The following is a 19002-nucleotide window of genomic DNA, read 5'->3' on the forward strand; positions in this document are numbered from 1 at the left end:
TTAACCTGACGTGGCGGGAGGCCCTTCATCTACACTGATTGAACTATTTAACAAGTGACATCAATAAGGGATCATAGCTTTCACCTGGTTAGTCTGTCATGGAAAGAGGTGTTCTTAATGTTTTGTACACTGTAGATCTTTTCATTTGTTAAATAATTAGTTTACATTAAAAAAAATCTCAATTTATTTCATGATTTGTTACAGAATTTGACTTCGGCATACAAATGTGTTGGACAACAATGTATGATATAGAATGTTTTGACAATTATGTATCTCCTTATTATGACATATGACCATTTAAACTCACATAAAATGGGAGTAAATAAAAGTCAATAATGAGTCGAACCAAAACTTAGATCAAAGCTCTGTAATTCAATGCAGTCATAATGTATTGATTTTCACATCACCATCTTGTATTTTGCTCCATAAGTCATCAACCATCAATTTGAACACAGCTCCAACTGCCACTAACATCACCATGGTGACCACCAGACCCTTCTTTCTCCCTTACTGGGTGTGTTGACATTGAAGTGGTTTCCACCATCTCCTCTCTCTTCTCCAGCAGCTCAGTGACTGTGGTCACCTTTCTCCTTGTTGTTGAAGACGGGATAGGCCCGGGGTACTGATTAGTTGTGGCAGTTGACTGGTCCTTCAGTAGGTCCTCCACTGGTCTCCCCCCGGGGTGTCCCCTCTAGCCGGAGACCCTCTAGCTGGTCTCCCCTCTAGCCGGCCTCCCATCTAGCTGGTCTCCCCTCTAGCCGGTCTCCCCTCTGGCGGGAGCTGGCTCCCCTCTGCTGGTCTCCCCAGTGAACAGCACCATGGTGTACATTAAAGACTTCTCTAAAGTTCTCCTGGACGTGGCGGGACCCGGGGTGTGGTCCCTCGTGGCGGAACCTCACGGGAGGCCTGGGGTGTCACCAGCACGTGGCGGGAACGTGTGAGATCCTGGGCGGGAGGCCCGGGGTGTGGTCGACGTGGCGGGAGGCCCGGGGTGTGGTCGACGTGGCGGGAGGCCCGGGAGGGGGTGTGGTCGACGTGGCGGGAGGCCCGGGGTGTGGTCGACGTGGCGGGAGGCCCGGGGTGTGGTCGACGTGGCGGGAGGCCGGGGTGTGGTCGACGTGGCGGGAGGCCCGGGGTGTGGTCGACGTGGCGGGAGGCCCGGGGTGTGGTCGACGTGGCGGGAGGCCCGGGGTGTGGTCGACGTGGCGGGAGGCCCGGGGTGTGGTCGACGTGGCGGGAGGCCCGGGGTGTGGTCGACGTGGCGGGAGGCCCGGGGTGTGGTCGACGTGGCGGGAGGCCCGGGGTGTGGTCGACGTGGCGGGAGGCCCGGGGTGTGGTCGACGTGGCGGGGGGCCCGGGGTGTGGTCGACGTGGCGGGAGGCCCGTCCGGTTGACCCTCTAGCGGTAGTAGCAGCTGGCCCGGTCCAACTCTCACAATCTGTGGTCATGGCAACCATAGAGAAGTCCACTCAGAAGGTCAATGATGGTGTTTCCTGCTGAACTCTGACCCTGCCCAGTGTTACCAATCAGAAGCAGCCTCAACGCTGCCACTATGGAGACACATACACACAATACAGTCAAACAAGTCAGTTTATTGATCTGTTCAATTCATCAGTCAACCATTTGGGCCGTTTCAATACAACTTCTTTATGTACCAGTAGGGCCTAGTCCTGGGATAAAAACCCTATTTGGTTGATTTCATTGAGGTTTAAATATGTGATAGAAGAGTGAATAGGCCTAGAGATTTCCCTGGTCAGGTGATCTTATATTTTGAGTTCTACTGGGGTAAGACAGTTTAACTGCAGTAAGTTCATGAGGCAGTTATTCATGATATTTTTCAAGAATCAATGGCTACGTGTCCAAAAAGTCCAGAAATGAATGTACCAATCACAGATTGTCCCCTTTTAAGTCCTGTATAAACAAAGTCCAGTTTCCCTACTCAGAACACCGGAGAATCCTATAACCTGGTTCCTTTCACCTGGGCTCATTTTAAGGATCGACTCCATTGCTCTCCAGTTCCGACACAGAACACTGGGACGGTGTCCCAAATGGCATCCTATTCCATATAGTGCACTACTTTTGACCAGAGCCCTGTGGGCCATAGTGCACTTTAATAGGGAATAGGGTGGCATTTGGGATGTACCCCGGAGGTTCCTCTCACCTGGGTTTCTTCTTACACCTGTGCCTCTTCAGGGACCCAGTTTGACTGTAGCTCTTACCGCACTGCGTGCATTTGTACGGCTTCTCCTCTGTGTGGACAACCATGTGCACTTTACGCAACGTAGAATTGACAAAGCACTTGTCGCACTCAGAGCATTTGTATGGTTTCTCCCCTGCGTGTCTCCTCATGTGCTGCGTTAGATTCCCACTCTGACTGTAGCTAATACCACACTCTATGCATTTGTACGGCTTCTCTCTGGTGTGGACAACCATGTGTGCATTACGGGATGCCGGAGTGACAAAGCATTTGTCGCAATCGGAGCATTTGTAAGGTTTCTCCCCTGTGTGTTTCCTTCTGACGTGGTCTTTTAGCTTGCACCGCTGTTTGAACTGGTTCCCACAGTCCTGGCAAGAGAACGGCGTCTCTCCGGTGTGTTGTCGCCGGTGGATCATAAGGGTGTGCGGCCCGGCAAAGGTCATGGGACACTCTGGGCAGGACAGCGGGCGCTCGCCGGTGTGGCTCAGCCGGTGATACTTCAGACTCATGTAACTCTGGCCACACTCCGGGCACAGGTACAGTTTACACCCGCTGTGGGCCGTCATGTGGCGCTTCAGGTGGGCGGAGATCTTGAAGCCTTGGCTGCACTGGGGGAAGACGTAGGGCTGCGCATCACTGTGGAAACGCATGTGGCGGGTCAGGTTGGATTTGAATGCGAAGGTTCTGCCGCACTGGGGGCAGACGAAAGGACGTTCCGCATCGTGAATTGGTCGTCCAAGCCGGCTTTCCGGGAGAAGGTCTTATGGCACACCTCGCAGGAGTACGGCCGGTACTGTGTGTGGATCCGGGAACTCCAGCGTGGTTTTGGAGAAGAACTTCCGTCCACGGAAACCGGCGGACCTTCTGGTTGCGAGGCCGCCATTCTGGGTCGGACCGGAATGCAGTCAGATTGAACGGCTGGCTGGTAGCCGACCGCAGGCGTATCCTTCCATCTTGGAAGTACAGAGGGGCATCCTCTGCCTTGATACCCAGGTGATGTGCATCTGTCCTGGGGTCGCTCTCTGTAGGTCCCCTGGTGTTACCCATCTCTGGGTCGTAGCTCTCTGGCTTCACAGAGTTCAATTTTTGTCCCGACAGGCAGCTCGTCCATCTCTTGTTTCACCTGGTTTAAATTAGAATACCTTTTATTTTTCTCTGAGGAAACTTACAAACCAGTCAAGATATCTAGTAAACATATACTGTAACATTCACACAGACAGATACAAATGCGATACAAGATCTCAATTAAATGTTCATTTAAAAGCCAGAATTTTAAACCTACCTCTTGTTTTACCTCACAGACAATCTAAATGAGTGTCAGTAAGGCTCTCTGAGCTACTGATACTCTTGACGACAAGGCCAGGGGCTTTCTGCCCAGAGAAAATCACAGACAATCTAAATGAGTCCTATAAGTGATGATATTCATGAACCTGAAACCAGGAAAAGTCAAGACACCAAAAACTAAATGAAAAGCTCATTCTGAGGGGCTTCTTACCTGAGTCGGTCTGTTCTCCTCTAATTACCTCAGCCATACTGTGGTAGTCTTCTTTAATTACCTCAGCCATACTGTGGTAGTCTTCTTTAATTACCTCAGCCATACTGTGGTAGTCTCCTCTAATTACCTCAGCCATACTGTGGTAGTCTTCTTTAATTACCTCAGCCATACTGTGGTAGTCTCCTCTAATTACCTCAGCCATACTGTGGTAGTCTCCTCTAATTACCTCAGCCATACTGTGGTAGTCTCCTCTAATTACCTCAGCCATACTGTGGTAGTCTCCTCTAATTACCTCAGCCATACTGTGGTAGTCTCCTCTAATTACCTCAGCCATACTGTGGTAGTCTCCTCTAATTACCTCAGCCATACTGTGGTAGTCTCCTCTAATTACCTCAGCCATACTGTGGTAGTCTCCTCTAATAACCTCAGCCATACTGTGGTAGTCTTCTTTAATTACCTCAGCCATACTGTGGTAGTCTTATTTAATTACCTCAGCCATACTGTGGTAGTCTCTTTAATTACCTCAGCCATACTGTGGTAGTCTTTAATTACCTCAGCCATACTGTGGTAGTCTTCTTTAATTACCTCAGCCATACTGTGGTAGTCTCCTCTAATAACCTCAGCCATACTGTGGTAGTCTTCTTTAATTACCTCAGCCATACTGTGGTAGTCTTCTTTAATTACCTCAGCCATACTGTGGTAGTCTCCTCTAATAACCTCAGCCATACTGTGGTAGTCTTCTTTAATTACCTCAGCCATACTGTGGTAGTCTTCTTTAATTACCTCAGCCATACTGTGGTAGTCTGCTCTAATTACCTCAGCCATACTGTGGTAGTCTTCTTTAATTACCTCAGCCATACTGTGGTAGTCTCATTTAATTACCTCAGCCATACTGTGGTAGTCTCTTTAATTACCTCAGCCATACTGTGGTAGTCTCCTCTAATAACCTCAGCCATACTGTGGTAGTCTTCTTTAATTACCTCAGCCATACTGTGGTAGTCTTCTTTAATTACCTCAGCCATACTGTGGTAGTCTCCTCTAATTACCTCAGCCATACTGTGGTAGTCTCCTCTAATTACCTCAGCCATACTGTGGCAAGTCTCCTCTAATTACCTCAGCCATACTGTGGTAGTCTTCTCTAATTACCTCAGCCATACTGTGGTAGTCTCTCTAATTACCTCAGCCATACTGTGGTAGTCTTCTTTAATTAACTCAGCCATACTGTGGTAGTCTAACACTACTATATAATTATTTCAGCCATACTGTGGTAAGTCTGGTCTAATTACCTCAGCCATACTGTGGTAAGTCTCCTCTAATTACCTCAGCCATACTGTGGTAGTCTCCTCTAATTACCTCAGCCATACTGTGGTAGTCTTCTTTAATTACCTCAGCCATACTGTGGTAGTCTTCTTTAATTACCTCAGCCATACTGTGGTAGTCTCCTCTAATTACCTCAGCCATACTGTGGTAGTCTTCTTTAATTACCTCAGCCATACTGTGGTAGTCTTCTTTAAATTACCTCAGCCATACTGTGGTAGTCTCCCTAATTACCTCAGCCATACTGTGGTAGTCTTCTTTAATTACCTCAGCCATACTGTGGTAGTCTTCTTTAATTACCTCAGCCATACTGTGGTCGTGTTCTTTAATTACCTCAGCCATACTGTGGTAGTCTTCTTTAATTACCTCAGCCATACTGTGGTAGTCTCTCTAATTACCTCAGCCATACTGTGGTAGTCTTCTTTAATTACCTCAGCCATACTGTGGTAGTCTTCTTTAATTACCTCAGCCATACTGTGGTAGTCTTCTTTAATTACCTCAGCCATACTGTGGTAGTCTTCTTTAATTACCTCAGCCATACTGTGGTAGTCTTCTTTAATTACCTCAGCCATACTGTGGTAGTCTCCTCTAATTACCTCAGCCATACTGTGGTAGTCTCCTCTAATTACCTCAGCCATACTGTGGTAGTCTTCTTTAATTACCTCAGCCATACTGTGGTAGTCTCCTCTAATTACCTCAGCCATACTGTGGTAGTCTTCTTTAATTACCTCAGCCATACTGTGGTAGTCTCCCCTAATTACCTCAGCCATACTGTGGTAGTCTTCTTTAATTACCTCAGCCATACTGTGGTCATCTCCTCTAATTACCTCAGCCATACTGTGGTAGTCTCCTCTAATTACCTCAGCCATACTGTGGTAGTCTCCTCTAATTACCTCAGCCATACTGTGGTAAGTCTCCTCTAATTACCTCAGCCATACTGTGGTAGTCTCCTCTAATTACCTCAGCCATACTGTGGTAGTCTCCTCTAATTACCTCAGCCATACTGTGGTAGTCTTCTTTAATTACCTCAGCCATACTGTGGTAGTCTTCTTTATTGTTTAGTGTAACAGAGGTGAAATCAAAACATTAGAAATACAATCTAACACTACTATATATATATTGATTTAAAGCTTTTTTTAAACATTTTTACGTCAGAATATTTGAATTCTGGTAATCAACTATGACTCCTCCTGACAGCCCAGGAGTTACAGCATTACTTCCTTTTTTGTACATTATCAAAACATTTTTATTTTCCCGGTAATCCCTTCCCTCCTGACATAAGCAAATATTCAAGTGTGTACTTGTGTGAATTGGAAATGTTTGTATATCTCCCTGAGACAGCCTGAAGAGCTGAGGTCGAAGCCAAGGTCAGCCATTATCAACGGGGTTACAGGAAGTGCCATGGAATGACCTCATCAATGAAACAGGTGTGGTTTACTCAACTCTGTGTTGGCTGTTGTCTGGTCACACTGCTATGCTTTATCTTGGCCAGGTCGCAGTTGCAAATGAGAACTTGTTCTCAACTAGCCTACCTGGTTAAATAAAGGTGAAATAAAAAATAAAATAAAAAATATGTTGTCTACTGAGTTAATACAAATTTTAAAAAGTCGCTTCAAGAAAAACATGTCACCAAATGACTGAAGATGTTATGGGACATCTTGTCCCAATGTAACTTATAGCAAGCAATATTGCAGCAATTTGAAATGGATTCCTGTTATATTTCATATTGTTTTTAAGTCTTTAATATACCTCCTTAATCAGTATAAGTAAAAAATATATATTCATTCGTAGTCCATTTTAGTTTGCTCAGAACATAGCAGATTCATACATCTACTTTTAGTCAACTCTCACGTTTAAAGTTCATGCAGTGCTGGCGTGTTCCGTAGTGCCCTTCAACTGCCCCGTTAGGCTACAAGGTCAAAGCAAAATGTCACATAGATCCTCCCTACAGCCAACCTGCTGGATACGTAAGACATGGCTCTGGTTTAGTAGCCAAAAGGGATCTCACCTTTTAAGCAGTGTGATTCTTCAGTTACATTGTAATCTCCTCCATCATTCCTTAGAGAGCGTCCCTGAACCTGTCAGTGTTGTTTAAACCAGCCCTTTTACGGCCTTCTCTTTCTGACTGGCCCTTATCACTCACCAACACGCTTATTGATCAGTTCTATTAATCACTTGGGCATAAATGACATAAGCATGGCACCACAGGAGGCTGGTGGCACCTTAATTGGGGAGGACGGGCTTGTGGTAATGGATGGAGTGGAATAGGTGGAATGGCATCACACACGGTTTCCATGGTTTCCATGTGTTAGAATCCATTCCATTTACTCCATTCCACTGTGTTAGAATCCATTCCATTTACTCCGTTCCACTGTGTTAGAATCCATTCCATTTACTCCGTTCCACTGTGTTAGAATCCATTCCATTTACTCCGTTCCACTGTGTTAGAATCCATTCCATTTACTCCGTTCCACTGTGTTAGAATCCATTCCATTTACTCCGTTCCACTGTGTTAGAATCCATTCCATTTACTCCGTTCCACCCATCATCATGATACAACCTGTTCTATACATCCTGATAATCATCAAATCAAATGTATTTATAAAGCCCTTCTTACATCAGCTGATATCTCAACGTGCTGTACAGAAACCCATTCTAAAACCCCAAACAGCAAGCAATGCAGGTGTAGAGGTGTAAGAATCGTCTCCAACAAAAGGCTTTCAGTCTCAACCATGCCATTAATAGTAGATGCATGTTTTTTTATACAAAGCATTTCGCTACACTCGCATTAACATCTGCTAACCATGTGTATGAGACCATTAACATCTGCTAACCATGTGTATGTGACCAATAACATCTGCTAACCATGTGTATGAGACCATTAACATCTGCTAACCATGTGTATGAGACCATTAACATCTGCTAACCATGTGTACGAGACCATTAACATCTGCTAACCATGTGTATGAGACCATTAACATCTGCTAACCATGTGTACGAGACCATTAACATCTGCTAACCATGTGTATGTGACCATTAACATCTGCTAACCATGTGTATGAGACCATTAACATCTGCTAACCATGTGTATGAGACCATTAACATCTGCTAACCATGTGTATGAGACCATTAACATCTGCTAACCATGTGTACGAGACCATTAACATCTGCTAACCATGTATGTGACCATTAACATCTGCTAACCATGTGTACGAGACCATTAACATCTGCTAACCATGTGTATGTGACCAATAACATCTGCTAACCATGTGTATGTGACAAATCAAATTTGATTTGAAGTTTCAATACAAAGACTGTTTTACAACATGGAGGGCCGGTTTCCACAGATTAAGCCTGGCGCTTAGGATAAAAACCTATTACACTGGAGATTCTCCTGCTTTTAGTTCCAGGACTTGGCTTAATCTGCGTCTGGGGAAACCGTCCCGCAACGTTCACATCACACATCAGGTGAGAGTGGGACTGCATCACAGGGAAAACAGGTCAGCCTATAGAGGGTTCAATAACTGATAGAACAGTCAATGGAACAGCCTATAGAGGGTTCAATAACTGATAGAACAGTCAATGGAACAGCCTATTGAGGGTTCAATAACTGATAGAACAGTCAATGGAACAGCCTATAGAGGGTTCAATAACTGATAGAACAGTCAATGGAACAGCCTATAGAGGGTTCAATAACTGAAGAACAGTCAATGGAACAGCCTATTGAGGGTTCAATAACTGAAGAACAGTCAATGGAACAGCCTATAGAGGGTTCAATAACTGAAGAACAGTCAATGGAACAGCCTATTGAGGGTTCAATAACTGATAGAACAGTCAATGGAACAGCCTATTGAGGGTTCAATAACTGATAGAACAGTCAATGGAACAGCCTATAGAGGGTTCAATAACTGAAGAACAGTCAATGGAACAGCCTATAGAGGGTTCAATAACTGATAGAACAGTCAATGGAACAGCCTATTGAGGGTTCAATAACTGATAGAACAGTCAATGGAACAGCCTATTGAGGGTTCAATAACTGATAGAACAGTCAATGGAACAGCCTATAGAGGGTTCAATAACTAATAGAACAGTCAATGGAACAGCCTATTGAGGGTTCAATAACTGATAGAACAGTCAATGGAACAGCCTATTGAGGGTTCAATAACTGATAGAACAGTCAATGGAACAGCCTATTGAGGGTTCAATAACTGATAGAACAGTCAATGGAACAGCCTATAGAGGGTTCAATAACTGATAGAACAGTCAATGGAACAGCCTATTGAGGGTTCAATAACTGATAGAACAGTCAATGGAACAGCCTATTGAGGGTTCAATAACTGATAGAACAGTCAATGGAACAGCCTATAGAGGGTTCAATAACTGATAGATAGAACAGTCAATGGAACAGCAATATTGAGGGTTCAATAACTGATAGAACAGTCAATGGAACAGCCTATTGAGGGTTCAATAACTGATAGAACAGTCAATGGAACAGCCTATTGAGGGTTCAATAACTGATAGAACAGTCAATGGAACAGCCTATTGAGGGTTCAATAACTGATAGAACAGTCAATGGAACAGCCTATAGAGGGTTCAATAACTGATAGAACAGTCAATGGAACAGCCTATTGAGGGTTCAATAACTGATAGAACAGTCAATGGAACAGCCTATTGAGGGTTCAATAACTGATAGAACAGTCAATGGAACAGCCTATTGAGGGTTCAATAACTGATAGAACAGTCAATGGAACAGCCTATTGAGGGTTCAATAACTGATAGAACAGTCAATGGAACAGCCTATAGAGGGTTCAATAACTGATAGAACAGTCAATGGAACAGCCTATTGAGGGTTCAATAACTGATAGAACAGTCAATGGAACAGCCTATTGAGGGTTCAATAACTGATAGAACAGTCAATGGAACAGCCCATTGAGGGTTCAATAACTGATAGAACAGTCAATGGAACAGCCTATAGAGGGTTCAATAACTGATAGAACAGTCAATGGAACAGCCTATTGAGGGTTCAATAACTGATAGAACAGTCAATGGAACAGCCTATAGAGGGTTCAATAACTGATAGAACAGTCAATGGAACAGCCTATTGAGGGTTCAATAACTGATAGAACAGTCAATGGAACAGCCTATAGAGGGTTCAATAACTGATAGAACAGTCAATGGAACAGCCTATAGAGGGTTCAATAACTGATAGAACAGTCAATGGAACAGCCTATTGAGGGTTCAATAACTGATAGAACAGTCAATGGAACAGCCTATTGTTTTCCCTGGTGATGTAATCATATATTTAGAGTTCTGATGGGGTCAGACAATTTAACTAAATTCAAGAGGCATTTATTTCTAAGTTATATTCTTCAAGAATCAAAGTTTAAAAAATATATATGTATGTACCAATCCCAGATTGCTCCTTTAAATCCTGCATAAACAAAGGCCAGTTTCCCAACTCAGGACACCTGAGAATCCTCTCACCTGGCTTCTGTCACCTACGTGGCTGCTTACACATTTACATTACATTTAAGTCATTTAGCAGACGCTCTTATCCACCTGTTCTGCCTGCGGCTATGGAACCCTGACCTGTTCACCGGACGTGCTACCTGTCCCAGACCTGCTGTTTTCAACTCTCTAGAGACAGCAGGAGTGGTAGAGATACTCTTAATGATCGGCTATGAAAAGCCAACTGACATTTACTCCTGAGGTGCTGACCTGTTGCACCCTCTACAACCACTGTGATTATTATTATTTGACCCTACTGGTCATTTATGAACATCTTGGCCATATTCTGTTATAATCTCCACCTGGCACAGCCAGAAGAGGACTGGCCACCCCACATAGCCTGGTTCCTCTCTAGGTTCCTTCCTAGGTTTTGGCCTTTCTAGGGAGTTTTTCCTAGCCACCGTGCTTCTACACCTGCATTGCTTGCTGTTTGGGGTTTTAGGCTGGGTTTGTGTACAGCATGTTGAGATATCAGCTGATGTAAGAAGGGCTTTATAAATACATTTGATTTTGATTTGTACTGCTTTAAGGATCCACTCTCCAGTTCCTACACTCAGAACACTGGGTCTACGTCTCAAATGGCTCCCTATATAGTGCACTACTTTAGACCAGAGCCCTATTCCCTATATAGTGCACTACTTTAGACCAGAGCCCTATTCCCTATATAGTGCACTACTTTTGGCCAGAGCTCTATTCCCTATATAGTGCACTACTTTTGACCAGAGCCCTATGGTCCCTAGTGCACTAGTTAGAGAATAGGGTGTCATTTGGTGCGTAACCCCAAGGTTCCGCTCACCTGGTTTGCTGCTCACACCTGTGCCTCTTCAGGCCCCCACTCTGACTGTAGCTCCTACAGCACTCTGTGCATTTGTACGGCTTCTCTCCTGTGTGGACAACCATGTGCACTTTACGAGACGCCGAAGTGACGAAGCACTTGTCACACTCAGAGCATTTGTATGGTTTCTCCCCTGTGTGTTTCCTTCTGACGTGGTCTTTCAGTTGGCATCCCTGTTTGAACCTCTTCCCACAGTCCTGGCAAGAGAACGGCGTCTCCCCGGTGTGTTGTCGCCGGTGGATCATAAGGGTGTGCGGCCGGGCAAAGGTCATGGGACACTCTGGGCAGGACAGCGGGCGCTCGCCGGTGTGGCTCAGCCGATGATACTTGAGACTCATGTAACGGACAAAACTCTGGCCGCACTCCGGGCACACGTACGGTTTATACCCGCTGTGGGAAATCATGTGGCTCTTGAGTTGGGCGGAGATCTTGAAGCCTTGGCCGCACTGGGAGCAGACGTAGGGCCGCGCGTCGCTGTGGAACCGCATGTGGCGGGTCAGGTTGGATTTGAACTTGAAGGTTCTGCCGCATTGGAGGCAGGCGAAGGGGCGCTCCACCTCATGGATTGGTCGGTGCTCGACCAGACCGCCTTTCCGGGAGAAGGTTTTATGGCACACCTCACAGGAGTACGGCTGGTACTGGGTGTGGATCCGGGAGTGTAAGTCCAGCGTGGTTTTGGAGAAGAACTTCTGGCCGCAGTCTGGACACGGGAACCGGCGGACCTTCTGGTTGCGAGGCCACCATTCCGGCTCAGACCGCAACGCAGCCAGATTGAACAGCTGAACGGTAGCCGACCGCAGCCGCCTCCCTCCATCCTGGTGGTACAGGGGGGCATCCTCCGTCTTGATACCCAGGTGATGTGCATCTGTCCTGGGGTCGCTCTCTGTAGGTCCCCTGGTGTTACCCATCTCTGGGTCGTAGCTCTCTGTCTTCACAGAGTTCAACCAGTGTTCATCACTTCTTGTCCCGATAGGCAGCTCGTCCATCTCTTGTTTCACCTGGTTTAGAACAGAATAGCTTTATTTTATAAGAGGAAACTTCTGTGGTGGTCGTATGACACAAAGATATCTAGTAAAACATGTACCTGCAACATTCACAGAGACATATATAGTAAACATACACTACCAGTCAACATTCACAGAGACATATATAGTAAACATACACTACCAGTCAATATTCACAGAGACATATATAGTAAACATACACTACCAGTCAACATTCACAGAGACATATATAGTAAACATACACTACCAGTCAACATTCACAGAGACATATATAGTAAACATACACTACCAGTCAACATTCACAGAGACATATATAGTAAACATACACTACCAGTCAACATTCACAGAGACATATATAGTAAACATACACTACCAGTCAACATTCACAGAGACATATATAGTAAACATACACTACCAGTCAACATTCACACAGAGACATATATAGTAAACATACACTACCAGTCAACATTCACAGAGACATATATAGTAAACATACACTACCAGTCAACATTCACACAGAGACATATATAGTAAACATACACTACCAGTCAACATTCACAGAGACATATATAGTAAACATACACTACCAGTCAACATTCACACAGACATATATAGTAAACATACACTACCAGTCAACATTCACAGAGACATATATAGTAAACATACACTACCAGTCAACATTCACACAGAGACATATATAGTAAACATACACTACCAGTCAACATTCACAGAGACATATATAGTAAACATACACTACCAGTCAACATTCACACAGAGACATATATAGTAAACATACACTACCAGTCAACATTCACAGAGACATATATAGTAAACATACACTACCAGTCAACATTCACACAGACATATATAGTAAACATACACTACCAGTCAACATTCACACAGACATATATAGTAAACATACACTACCAGTCAACATTCACACAGAGACATATATAGTAAACATACACTACCAGTCAACATTCACACAGAGACATATATAGTAAACATACACTACCAGTCAACATTCACACAGACATATATAGTAAACATACACTACCAGTCAACATTCACAGAGACATATATATAGTAAACATACACTACCAGTCAACATTCACACAGACATATATAGTAAACATACACTACCAGTCAACATTCACAGAGACATATATAGTAAACATACACTACCAGTCAACATTCACAGAGACATATATATAGTAAACATACACTACCAGTCAACATTCACACAGAGACATATATAGTAAACATACACTACCAGTCAACATTCACACAGACATATATAGTAAACATACACTACCAGTCAACATTCACACAGATACATATATAGTAAACATACACTACCAGTCAACATTCACACAGACATATATAGTAAACATACACTACCAGTCAACATTTTTAGAACACCTACTTCAAGGGGTTTTGTTTATTTATTTTTAAACTATTTTCTACATTGTATAATAATAGTGAAGACATCAAAACTATGAAATAACACATATGGAATCATGTAAGCAAAAAAGTGTTAAACAAATCAAAATATTTGAGATTTTTCAAATAGCCACCCTTTGCCTTGACAGCTTTGCACACTATTGCCATTCTCTCAACCAGCTTCACCTGGAATGCTTTTCCAACAGTCTAGAAGGACCATCTCAATTTGGTTGAGGTCGGGGGATTGTGGAGGCCAGGTCATCTGAGGCAGCACTCCATCACTCTCCTTCTTGGTAAAATAGCCCTTACACAGCCTGGAGGTGTGTTGGGTCATTGTCCTGTTGAAAAACAAATGATAGTCCCACTAAGCCCAATCCAGATGGGAAGGCGTATCGCTGCAGAATGCTGTGGGCGCCACGTTGGTTAAGTAAGTGTGCCTTGAATTCTACATAAATCACAGACAGTGTCACCAGCGAAGCACACCCACACCATAACACCTCCTCCTCCAGGCTTCACGGTGGGAAATACACATGGGGAGATCATCCGTTCACCCACACCGCATCTCACAAAGACACGGCGGTTGGAACCAAAAATCTCCAATTTGGACTCCAGACCAAAGGACACATTTCCACCGGTCTAATGTCTGTTGCTCGTGTTTCTTGGTCCAAGCAAGTCTCTTCTTCTTGTTGGTGTCCTTTAGTAGTGGTTTCTTTGCAGCAATTCGACCATAAAGGCCTGATTCACACAGTCTCCTCTGAACAGTTGATGTTGAGATGTGACTGTTACTTGAACTTTGAAGCATTTATTTGGGCTGCAATTTGAGGCTGGTAACTCTTATGAACTTGTCCTCTGCAGCAGATGTAACTCAGGTTTCTTGCGACTGCACTTGAAGAAACATTCAAAGTTCTTGAAATTTTCCACATTGACTGACCTTCATGTTTTAAAGTAAGGGTCTGTTGTTTCCCTTTGCTTATTTGAGCTGTTCTTGCCATAATATGAACTTGGTCTTTTACCAAATAGGGCTGTCTTCTGTTTACGCCCCCCCCTTTGTCACAACAAAACTGATTGGCTCAAACGCATTGAGGAACGAAATTCCACAAATGTAACTTTTAACAAGGCACACCTGCTAATTGAAATGCACTCCAGGTGACTACCTCATGAAGCTGGTTGGGAGAATGCCAAGCGTGTGCAAAGCTGTCATCAAGGCAACGGGTGGCTACTTGAAGAATCTCAAATATATTTTACTTTGTGGTTACTTTTGGTTACTACATGATTCCATATGTTTATTTAATAGTTTTGATGTCTTCACTATTCTCCTACAATGTAGAAAATAGTAAAAATAAAGAAAAACCTTGAATGAGTAGGTGTTCTAAACTTTGACTGGTAGTGTATAGCTGCAACATTCACACAGACAGATATCTAGTAAACATATAGCTGCAACATTCACACAGACAGATATCTAGTAAACATATAGCTGTAACATTCACACAGACAGATATCTAGTAAACATATAGCTGCAACATTCACACAGACAGATATCTAGTAAACATATAGCTGCAACATTCACACAGACAGATATATAGTAAACATATAGCTGCAACATTCACACAGACAGATATCTAGTAAACATATAGCTGTAACATTCACACAGACAGATATATAGTAAACATATAGCTGCAACATTCACACAGACAGATATCTATTAAACATATAGCTGTAACATTCACACAGACAGATATCTAGTAAACATATAGCTGCAACATTCACACACAGATATCTATTAAACATATAGCTGTAACATTCACACAGACAGATATCTAGTAAACATATAGCTGCAACATTCACAGACAGATATCTAGTAAACATATAGCTGCAACATTCACACAGACAGATATCTAGTAAACATATAGCTGTAACATTCACACAGACATATCTAGTAAACATACAGCTGTAACATTCACACAGACAGTTACAAATGCTATACAATATCTCAATTAAATGTTAATTTAAATGGCAGAATTTTAAACCTACCTCTTGTTTTACCTCGTCGGGCCTCAAGATGGCGCTGGAGAGTTGTAGACTTATCTTGGGTTTGTTTTTGCTTCCCTTGGGGCGACCCCACCACTTAGGGGCCGATGATACCTGGCTAGAAACACTTTCACTGTCAGCAGTGTTGTTTCCTTTTCCTGTGGATTGGTTCCTTCCTCTGGTGGTGGAGTTTTTCTTCTTCGTTGGTTTTCTGCCTGGTTTGTTATTGTTCTTCTGAGCAGCGAGAGACAGTTGATCCTTCGTTAGTCGGTGGAGTCTCACGATAGCAGTCATTTTGAGATGATTCAGGTTAACGCTATGCAGTGAATCTCCTCCCTCTATTTTGAGTTGATGTAAGGCGCGTTCCTCTGCTCAGAAGTTGCTGACGCCTGATCTCACAACGCCTGGATATGTATTTTAAGTTTCAACTAACCACATCATGTTATAGCAATGGTTGATGAAATAACATCTGAGTAGGGGAACATTACCCCTCGTCTCAATCTGGGCAGAGAAACTTGTTCTGTTAATGATGTCTCAGGGTCTTGTAGCTCTAGGATGGAACCATGTGGGGAATGTCTGGTCCTCTCCTTTAAAGAGAGAGCTGGTCATCATTCTAGGGTCTTGTAGCTCTAGGATGGAACCATGTGGGAGATGTCTGGTCCTCTCCTTTAAAGACAGAGCTGGTCATCATCTGTAAGAAATAATGGATTCAATGGAGAGAAAGTAAATAAGAATACTAGAATTGAGAAAATTAAGCCTACATCGTAAGATTTAAGAGTATAAATTAGACTCAATCAAATGAACTAAGAATAAGGAATCCAATGTAAATGTATCATCTCTCCAAAGTAGATATTAAATCAACTATTATTGCTGAGAAAGACCCCCTGACTGGTTTTTAAACCTTTCACATCATTCACCTAAAAATCTATGAAATCATTGTAGGATAAATAGATCTTCATTGTGAAATTCAACACTACATTTTGCTGCAAGATAGGTCTCTTTTAAAGATTAAAAAACGTCTACCAAATGTATTATGTTGGTGCAAAACGAAGCAGTACCTAAGTTACTTTTGGATGAATAATGCATTGATTACATACTGACAATTAACTCGACAGATACTTAAAGCGAAGTTTATTTGATAGCTTGCATTGTGGAAATCTATAGCTACTGTAGTTAATTCAATTAATTGGCTGATTTATGACGTTTGGTCAGCTTGCTCTGGTCTAATCGCGCAAAGACAACGAGTTGCTCCTAAATAGAGTTACACGCACATGACCAGAGCTAGCTAAACATCAGCTGGACCAGAGCTAGGTAAACATCAGCTGGACCAGAGCTAGCTAAACATCAGCTGGACCAGAGCTAGCTAAACATCAGCTGGACCAGAGCTAGCTAAACATCAGCTGGACCAGAGCTAGCTAAACATCAGCTGGACCAGAGCTAGGTAAACATCAGCTGGACCAGAGCTAAACATCAGCTGGACCAGAGCTAGGTAAACATCAGCTGGACCAGAGCTAGCTAAACATCAGCTGGACCAGAGCTAGCTAAACATCAGCTGGACCAGAGCTAGCTAAACATCAGCTGGACCAGAGCTAGCTAAACATCAGCTGGACCAGAGCTAGCTAAACATCAGCTGGACCAGAGCTAGCTAAACATCAGCTGGACCAGAGCTAGCTAAACATCAGATAGCTTGTTACTACTGCAAGAGACATCAAATAGCCTACCTGCAGAGACGAAAGCAACAATCTGAGGCTGGCATCATGGGTGTTCAGAGTCGGTTTACTGAGAAGCCAGTACAGTTATATCAGGAAATAATTGCAATCCCAGTTTGCAATAAACACATTTGCATTCAAAGATAAACAATAACGCACATGAATCCACAGCGCAAAGGAAGTAGTGACTGGTTCTGCTGATTTTGTTCGACGTCCACATTCTCAATGCTGCCACCTAGCGGATCGGATGAATCAGACATATCGTCCCATTTCCAAGTATGCTCTATAAGAGATAAAGATAGACCTACCCCCTAATTCTTATGGGTTTCCCATAATCATCTGTCCGTGTACTGTCAGTGAAATAACTATCTGTTCGTAAATCCACATGGTAAAACACGTATCTACTGTTTGAAGAGACAGTATAGATTTGCTTTTCATTCATTTTTTAAATAATTTTATTTGGTCATAAAATGATACACTAATTCTGATTTTTTTTAAATGTATTTTTATGTATTTAATTTTTTTCCCATCATTTGATATAATTATTTTTTACATAATTTTATATCAGCATACAAATGTGTTAGATAAAACAATGCATGATACAGTATTGCTTAATATTTTCTCCTTGAATGACATATGACTATAATTCACACTCACATAAATTACAGGAATGAGTCTAACCAGCTTGGATCAAAGCTCTAATTTAGTAGTAACACATTGAAAATCATTCTCTCAGTAGTCAACCTTTCATTGTCTGTTTCTCTCCAAGTTCCCACCATCTTGTATTTTGCTCCATAAGTCATCAACCATCAATTTGAACACAGCTCCAACTGCCACTAACATCACCATGGTGACCACCAGACCCTTCTTTCTCCCTTACTGGGTGTGTTGACATTGAAGTGGTTTCCACCATCTCCTCTCTCTTCTCCAGCAGCTCAGTGACTGTGGTCACCTTTCTCCTTGTTGTTGAAGACATGATATCTGCCCCTGCAGGTACTGATTAGTTGTAGCAGTTGACTGTTGTCCTTCAGTAGGTCCTCCACTGGTCTCCCCTCTAGCTGGTCTCTCCCCTCTAGCTGGTCTCCCCCAGTGAACAGCACCATGGTGTACATTAAAGACTTCTCTAAAGTTCTCCTGGATCCACCTCATGAGGGTATCCCTCTGCGAACCTCACCCCCTGATCACCAGCAGGAACGTGTGGGGCGACGAGAACAACACACTCTGCCCTGCGCCGTTTCCGTGGAAATGCCCGGTGTGTCGATGACGGTGACATGTCGGCAGCGGCGGGGGAGGGGTCGGTCCCGTAGCGGTAGCAGCAGCTGGCCCGGTCCAACACTGGCACTCTGTTGTCACGGGAACCAGAGAGAAGAACGCCTCAGAACGACTCTCTGACCAGGATGGCGTTTCCTGCTGCACCCCGACCCTGGCCAGTGTTACCAATCAGGGCCAGACTCAACACTGACACT

The 19002-nt window shown here is 43.5% G+C and overlaps 2 protein-coding genes across 79 annotated transcripts in view; both read right to left on the reverse strand.

Annotated features, from left to right (window-relative positions):
* Positions 1-1729: 1729 nt before the first annotated feature.
* Positions 1730-9391, reverse strand: LOC127932626 (gastrula zinc finger protein XlCGF71.1-like). 29 transcript variants are annotated; one of them, XM_052528914.1, is made up of 4 exons: positions 6003-9391; positions 5013-5078; positions 4051-4116; positions 1730-3786 (listed from the first exon to the last, which is right to left on the reverse strand). In XM_052528914.1, exon 4 carries the CDS (start codon positions 2845-2847, stop codon positions 2158-2160), a length of 690 nt encoding a protein of 229 aa, XP_052384874.1. In that variant the 5' UTR covers positions 2848-3786; positions 4051-4116; positions 5013-5078; positions 6003-9391; the 3' UTR covers positions 1730-2157. The 29 variants fall into 29 exon arrangements, with proteins under 29 accessions (XP_052384874.1, XP_052384871.1, XP_052384868.1 ...); XM_052528911.1 differs by lacking the exon at positions 5013-5078 and adding an exon at positions 5112-5177; XM_052528908.1 differs by lacking the exons at positions 4051-4116; positions 5013-5078 and adding exons at positions 4278-4310; positions 5112-5177 and having other exon boundaries at positions 1730-3819.
* Positions 9392-9427: 36 nt separating this feature from the next.
* LOC118377392 (zinc finger protein 501-like) overlaps positions 9428-19002 on the reverse strand; it is a 34193-nt gene continuing 24618 nt past the window's right edge. For 42 of the 50 annotated variants that reach the window (XR_008146190.1, XR_008146192.1, XR_008146183.1 and 39 more), the window contains one exon: positions 18087-18879. Coding sequence is in view for 8 of the 50 variants with exons in the window: in XM_052528808.1 (XP_052384768.1) it covers positions 11310-12350; positions 15831-16121 (1332 nt within the window). In the remaining 42 variants the exon portion in view is untranslated. Of the gene's footprint in view, positions 12351-15830; positions 16519-17548; positions 17734-18086; positions 18880-19002 lie in introns of those variants that run through there. The other 8 variants (XM_052528814.1, XM_052528809.1, XM_052528807.1 and 5 more) reach the window with 2 other exon arrangements.

This window comes from Oncorhynchus keta, chromosome 10 (genome assembly GCF_023373465.1).
Source record: "Oncorhynchus keta strain PuntledgeMale-10-30-2019 chromosome 10, Oket_V2, whole genome shotgun sequence".
In the NCBI taxonomy this organism is placed as follows: Eukaryota; Metazoa; Chordata; class Actinopteri; order Salmoniformes; family Salmonidae; genus Oncorhynchus; species Oncorhynchus keta.

What these genes read in the sequence shown, in the direction of transcription:
- LOC127932626 (XM_052528916.1), bottom strand. Translation starts at nt 2,847, where the DNA reads ATGCGTTTCCACAGTGATGCGCAGCCCTACGTCTTCCCCCAGTGCAGC.